General features: G+C 32.8%; 1 protein-coding gene across 1 annotated transcript; it reads left to right on the top strand.

The window, feature by feature from the left end:
• The first annotated feature begins 1720 nt into the window (after window positions 1-1720).
• Window positions 1721-3216, top strand: LOC106321337 (acid phosphatase 1-like). Its single transcript, XM_013759625.1, has 4 exons — window positions 1721-1805; window positions 1892-2417; window positions 2628-2846; window positions 2962-3216. Exons 2-4 carry the CDS (start codon window positions 2032-2034, stop codon window positions 3137-3139), a joined length of 783 nt encoding a protein of 260 aa, XP_013615079.1. The 5' UTR covers window positions 1721-1805; window positions 1892-2031; the 3' UTR covers window positions 3140-3216.
• The last annotated feature ends 4882 nt before the right edge of the window (window positions 3217-8098 follow it).

The raw sequence follows: 8098 nt of genomic DNA on the forward strand, positions 1-8098 counted from the left end.
CAAGAATGTGTTCGATGGAAAAAATAAGGTTTTTACGTCATAATTTGTTTAATGTACAATCCGATCAACCCATGATGTATTAATTATAGTTTTGTTCCATTATTTTTAATAAAAATTGATCCGATCCATCGGAAAGAAATTATATAATAACAACAAAAAATATTTTATATATATAAATAAAATGATCAAATATATAAAAGAAACTATCGATAATATATAAAAATAAACTCATCCTGCGCAAGGCGCATGTCTTATCCTAGTTGTTATTATTACTAAACGCATATACTAATAATCTAGGTGTTTGATTAAGCGTTCTATATGCTAAGCTGAGTTATCGGTCGCTTAGCGTTTGACGATTTCTTAACCACTACTTATTTTATCTACTATTAAGAATAACCAACATTATTGGTTGTCCCTGACTTTGTGCATTTTAATCTCTCATCACAATATTTAATCTTCAAATATTAATAGAAATCTAGAATTCTTCAATAGCATCCTTTGTCCTAGTTGGAAGAGAAATTACCAAACGTAGCATACCCTCACTTTAATTATTAATATATAATTTTAGAATATTGAAAAACGTATAAAATTTTGAGTGAATTTTGAAAAAATATTTAATAAAATTTGCATTTTCACTTAAATTAATTTTAATAAAATTTTGTTGTGAGATTCTCTCTTTTCAAAAATTATTAATAAATTTTTGTTGTGAGATTCTCTCTTTTCAAAGACGACCAATGTCACTGATTCTCTAGTCTTTGAAACTCATTTCAATATATCCAATTCTCTCATTATCTCCAAGGGATTAAAAAAAATCATTTTTATGTTTCTTTTAGGGCATATCTCCAAAATATCACCTTTCTAAGTTTATATCACAAAAATATCACTCAAAAACTAAAATGACCAAAATAGCATTTTATTTTCTGAAAATTTTAATTTTTTTATTTTTCAAAATTTGAAATCTTATCCCCAAAACCTCATTTCTCAACTCTAAACCCTAAACCCTAAACCTTAAACCCTAAATCCTAAACCCTAAACTCTAAACCTTAAACCCTAAACTCTAAACCCTAAACCCTAAATCATAAACCTCACCCTTTAACTCTAAACCCTAAGTTTGTGACTTTTGATAAAACATTAAGTGTTATTTTTATGACTTTTGACCTTGAATGCTAGTTTGGGAACAAAAACTTGATTTAGTGTTATTTTTGTCTTTTTCTCTTTCTTTTATTTCAATTTTGTGACAATTCTTTTAGCATGATCTCAAAAATAAAATATTATGATGTTTGAACAATTGGATTAGGTATAAAAGACGAGTTATGTATGATCCCCAGGGGTATGATCTGGAATAAGCTAATTTAATAATTCTACTAATTAATTAAGTATTTTTTAGTTTAGTAATGCTTAGCAAAGATGATTATAGATCTTAAGCATAACCAATAAGAGAAGCGTCTTTCTTTAATCTCTCCAATGGCTTCTCCTCCTCGTGGCGTCTTGATGTCCTTGTTCGTCCTCCCTCTACTCGCCCTTCTAATAAATTGTAACGCTCCGACCGTCCACGGCTAATGGATCACCCACGTCCGCTCTTTCGACTCGTAAGCCTTATCCCGTTCCAACGATCGGTCCATTAATTTTTCCAAAGGCTCGAAATTATTGTTTACTGACCCTGCAATCACCATCCGACCTTTCCCGTGTTTTGGTCTCACTCGCACAGTATCACAAATCACTTCCTGATTGGTTACCCATACTTTCACTACTTCAGTCCAAACACGCTTAACTCTAGAGTTGTAAACGGAGGTGTGACGGAAAAGGTAAGTCAACTTTGCTGACATAGGTAGCCAAATCAATTCTCTTAAGTCTTTCTATATATCACAACTCGGGATGTTACAATTTGCAGGTCAATTGGTGACCGCTTGTCCTTGTGGGAGAGTTGTTAAAAGGTGATCAGGTCTTGGGTTCGAGTAACGCCAAGCGCACCAATAACCTACTGGTGGATGTGGAGGTGTTTCCTCCTCCCACGGTGAAGGGTTAGAATCGATGCACTGCGACGCTGTAAAATCTAGGGTCTGCGGGACAGGTTGTCACAAAAATCTTGCGACCTCTATTCGCACCTCCATCATCAAGCTACCAGGAAGCGACGGATCTCGCTCCGACGCCGCAGACACCTACTGCGAGAGCTGGAGATTGGCTGTCGAGACCAACAACGCCGGAGCATGGGATGTGCTTCCATCGTCGTGCGTTGACTCCGTCGCCCGTTATTTCAACGGAGATCAGTACGGTTCCGATTATTATGTCATCGTCGATTATGCGCTGGCCTTCGCTAAAACGGTTAAGATCTCCGGCGACGGCAAGGACGTGTGGATCTTCGATATCGACGAGACGTTACTCACGAATATTGGTTACTACAGAGCTCATGGCTACGGGTATGGTCTCTCTATTATTAGCCGTTGGATTTTACTGATCTTAAAATCAACGGTCCCGATGATTGTTTTATCATAACAAACTGAATTACCGAACTTTGCTGATGCAGTAGTGTAGCACGGTCTCCACTTAGATTTCGATCCGGTTCTGTCTTAATTGAATCGTCTGACCTAGCGTACCGATCAGTTCCGTTGACTTTTATTTTTCTCTAGTGTATCTAGGTCTGAACCGTTTGACTCCAAAAGCTTCAATGAGTGGGTGGTACAAGGTACAGCTCCAGCTTTTGCTGCGAGCTTGAGAATGTACAATGCTCTCAAGAAACTTGGCTTCACTATCATTCTGCTAACTGGTCGGGACGAAGACCAAAGGAGTTTCACGGAGGCAAATCTCCGAGATGTCGGTTATTCTGGTTGGGAAAGGCTTATCTTGAGGTAAGTCTATACCAAAATGCTCTGTTCTTTGATACGACGAGGACATCCAAACCGGTATATAACCTATTTAACCATCTAAACCGGTATATAAGTAAGCTTGTTGGTTCAATTGCAGAGGTCCTGATGATCAAGGGAAGTCAGCTACGAATTATAAATTGGAGCAGCGGTCGAAATTGATCGACCAAGGCTTTAAAATCCATGGCAACACCGGTGATCAGTGGAGTGATCTTCTAGGCTTTGCCGTGGCTGACCGTTCTTTTAAAGTCCCAAACCCGATGCATTACATTCCTTAATGATGGACAATCTCTGATCTATGTATTGAGTAACCAGCTCATGTGTGACTACTAATCACATGTGACAGGTTTTTACATGTTGCTGCAACTAATGGTAAATTTTGATTGTTTTGAATCATTAATTATATTGGTAAATTTAAATTTTTGTACTACCTACACTTAATCGCAAGTTGTCGCGATAAACGAAGCAATCCGTGGCCAGTGACATGAAAACAAACATGTTTCCTTAGAAAAATGTAAGTATTAATGTTCAAAAAGAGCATTAATGTTCAAACGAACATGATAACACATTCATGTAGAAGAAGTGTAATAACTGTTACTTTCCTTGATTCTTGACTCTGGCCGTAGAATCTGTTACTATTGAGATGAAGTATGTTGAGGTCTGAGAGGTCTTTGACAAGGATGCATTTGAGATCTGTCTGGGACCTTATAATCGAGTGGTAAGGTGAATGGCTTGAGACGCCATCTGATTAAGACTATTGCTGTTTTGGAGGATATTCGTATCTCTATGCTTCACACTAATAACATCACTACCATGGAACAAACCATCCTCTACTCCAATGTCTAGCCAAGTTTCACTTTCTTACTTTATTATCATAGGCGTTTATATATAGTACATGCTTATAAAATATACATATTTTAGTAAGTTATAATCTAGTGATTAGCCATTTCAGTTTCTATCATGGGATATATTAAACCGAAAGAAGATCCGGTGATGTACATGATCCAGGAATTAATATGTGCGTCGGTCTCGAAATTTTTCTTTTGTTTATCATTGGGTGGATGATTGCTTAATGGCAATTTAATGTTAAAATTAATCTGAACTTTGGTACTCGGTTTTACTAATCAGATGAGCAAAATAATTTATTAAATATTTTTTGATAAATAACTCTCTTTTATGCCGTTTTGGTTTTGTGTTCATTTTGTAATTGGTAGAATAAGTTTTATCCTTTTTGATAGTTCTAAGAGCATGATTATTGGGGTTATTAGAACATGATTATCCGGAGTTCTTAGTGGGTTTCTTAGTGCGTGGACCCCCACAAAACCCTTAAGGATCGGTTACAAAAACTACTAATTAAGAACCGATCTTAGTGAGTTTCTTACACTGTTCACAGGCCCCACTGACTCGTGGCGGCCCGCGATTGGTTTACTTTTTAAATTTTTTTTTTTTTTAAACTAAGAAACCCATTGAGTTTCTTAGGGATAATCATGGTCTTAGAGTGTGGTTCTTAGCGGAATATAAGAACCCATCTCTTAACTTTAAACTAAAAAAGCTAAGAACCAGTTCTTAAATAAGAGTTTTAAGAGCCGGTTCTTAACTTTTTTTAGTTAAAAGTTAAGAGACGGGTTCTTATATTCCGCTAAAAAAGTTTTTTGGGTTCTTAAGTTTTTTTCGGATTAAAAAAAAAAATGAACCAATCGCGGGCCGCCACGCGTCAGTGGAGCCCGCAAACAGTACTAAAAACACAGTGCAAACGTTCCTTATTTTGGGACATTTTGGCACGGTAATTGAGAAAAGGTGGTGGGGCCCACGCGTAAGAACCCTCCCCCCCCCCACCACCGATAATGTTGCTCTAAGGGGCTGTATTGAATATGAAATTTGAAGTGATTTGATTTTAGTGAGTTTTTAGATGATTTTAAGAGAATATTAGAATTTGGTGTGATTTTTGTTAAATAACTCTAGAATCTCATCTAAAACCATGAGATTTGGATTTTTATTTTTATAACTAAGAAATCTCTCTCAAACACTCTAAAAATATTTAAAGCATTCTGAAATCTCCAACTTAAATTTTGTTCAATAACAGTAGATTTCAGAGTGCTTGTTAAAATGACAAGTTCAATAACACTGGATTTGAAAGTATTTTTTAAAATCTTCATTTGAATAACACTGGATTTGTCATTTTAATACAAATGATCTGAAACTCTTAGTCGAATACACCTCCCTAAGAATCTCCCAATAATCATGTTCTAAAGTCTTACTATTACAACGAAGAGAAAGTAAATATAAGTACATGGGAAAAGTAGTAACAAGTGTTAATATTATTTACCAACATATATATTAAACCAAAAACCAATAACTTATAAGTATCATCCTAATTAACAAAATTAATAAAAAACATATGAATAAATTAATATGACCGAGGAAATCAATTTAAATATAACATATATTGAACAAACTTATATAATTTTATATGATACTATTGATGTTCTCATGTAGTTCCCTTGCTTTTTTCTTCTTCTTTTTCTCTTTGGAATATAATATATAGCTTTTTCTCTCATGCTCTTTTTGTTACTTTTTTTTCTTTTTACGTTATCCTTCTTTAAAATTCTGCTATATCAAAATCCTTTTGAATAGATAACATAAACACTTGAGTTTTGGTGCTGCTTAGAAAAACCTTCAGCTTGTCAAAATCATGCATATATAACTTGGTTGGTCCAAGATCGAGAGATATACCATTTTTCATGGAGATGTCATGACGAAGATGATGACCATCATGGTAGGTATTGATGGTAAAAACTTGTTGTGATGTGGGTCATGATCATCAGATTGGAAAATGGTACAGTTACCCATGATGATCTTGGTTGCAAGAAGAGTCAGGGGATGGCCAAAATGTTGAGTACTTCAACCATTCTGCTTCTTGTTGGTTCCCCATTGATGATGATCCCTGGACCAATCAAAATTGTTTCTAAATATTACACACATATACTGATATACATCAGTGTATAACTATATAATTAAGTGTGTGAGCATACATATTTGAAATTTAGGCATGGGCACAGAGATGATATCCAAAAAATTGTAGTATCCGTGATCCGTTCCGTCCCAAAAAATTGTCTATGTTTGTGATTAGTTTTGTTCCGGAGAATTTTGAATATCCGGATATTCAGATATTCAGAATTCTTTTAAGTATTAGCGGATTGTTCGATTCGACCCGTTAATTATATCAAAAATAGAAAAATTATAATATTAAAATTAAAATAATCAAAATCTCATGATATCATTATAATATAAAAATAATAATAACATACTAACAAACTAACATTTTTAATGGAGCTGTAAAGAAAACCCAAAAAAATTAATATTAACCAATATAATAAGAAAATTCATATGTTAACATTTGACTCAACAAAAAATTAAATATATATATATATATTCTTAAAAAAATATTTCAAATTAAGAGTATAATTTAATATATATATATATATAATTAAATAAGATACATTATTTTTAATAGAAAAAATAGAAAATTATTAAATATATATTATATAATGTTTAGGAATAAACCAATTATATATTGATCATAATAATTTTATATATGAATCATATATATATATATATATTATTCTACCCATCACTGCTTTATATATATATATATATTATTCTACCAATCACAGGTATATTAATAAGAATATACAACTTTTGTAGCAGCTACTGCTTTATGTTAAAAAAGGAAAGGAATGTGAAAATTTTATATTTTTCTTTTAAAAGAGTTATTTGTAGTTTTTAAAAAAGGGAAACACGTCTATCTCATGGTTTTTGTTTACTTAACTCTGTTTTAGCTTTTTTTCAATTAAGTATCCTCCTTATACAAAAAGGAAAAATAAAATAAACTAAAATAAAGAGTTCTTAGAAAAATATTCTCCACTTTATTCAAATGTAACATACATTAATATCTTCGACCAATTACTGCTCGTTATAAAAACTCTTTTTATTAAAAACTTATTTTTTCAACTTTACCGAGCCTGAATTGTTATCGATAATCCAAGACTACCCACCCTCAAGACGAAAACACATTGATTTATATCTGTTTTAGTCTGTGTCATTTGTATGATGACTACAACATCTTACTTCCATGACGTTTTATAATAAGGTGATTAAAACCGTATAGCTAATATAGTAACATATACAGGCCTGAAAATATATATATGCATGTATATATTGTTTTTTTTTGCTTAAAAAAGCTCATGATGGCTAAGAGGGTTGCCCATGAAATTAAGAGTCAAAAAGAGACTAATAACTTACCTCTTTTACATCATGATGAGTGGTAGAAGAAGTGCAGCCCATTATGAGTTCTTCCAGTCCAGAAGCTGATCTTCCTCCCATCTTCCCATCATTATGTTCTTCTTCTCTTTCTTGATGTTGTTGTTGTTGTGTCTTCTTCAGTAAAAAAGAAGAAGACAAAAGTACTTTCAGAAAAAAAAAACATTAACATTTTTAACAAAATTATCTTAAAACATGAAAATTAATCATCTTATCTCTTCACCACTGGTTCCCTACTTGTTTTAGTTTAGCTGACACTGAAAAGTGGCTTAAATTCTGCTGCTTTTGGGATAATAGGTAGTTAGTTAGACAATAGACATATTTACTTAGACTAACACTAAACCAGGCAAAATTATATATTCGACATTGTTTTATAATTTGTTTTCTTTTTTTTTTTTGTAAGGCCATATAATTTGTTTTCCTCTTGACGAGTTATTTTACATATACTTTGTTTGTTATAATGGATTTTAAACGTATAACCTAACTTGCATGCTTATGTAGTCCCATCATTGTTAAGTCACATGCATGCAAATATCGTCGAAACCTCCTAACATGTGCTGTGCAGGAACCACAATTCCACTACTTAGTTAAATACATCTATATATGTGTGTGTGGAAGAACACAATAAAAACTCCAAAAGAGTAAAACACAATTATAATTTTCCTTATAATTAATTACCTTACTTTAATAAAAAAAAATTTAATTACCTTAATTTCACAACCTTAATATAAATTGGAGACCCTCTATAAAAAAATTGATAGGTGCATGACTCCAAAATCAATAGTAACATACGTAAATTCATTTTGAATATTAAACTCTAGTGATATTGGTGTTTCAAAAAAAAAAAAACTATAGTGATATTTCAGCTAACTTGCACTACAAGAAAACATCAAGGATTCTGAGGGAAAAAATCGTCG

This window comes from Brassica oleracea, unplaced genomic scaffold (assembly GCF_000695525.1).
Source record: "Brassica oleracea var. oleracea cultivar TO1000 unplaced genomic scaffold, BOL UnpScaffold01449, whole genome shotgun sequence".
In the NCBI taxonomy this organism is placed as follows: domain Eukaryota; kingdom Viridiplantae; phylum Streptophyta; class Magnoliopsida; order Brassicales; family Brassicaceae; genus Brassica; species Brassica oleracea.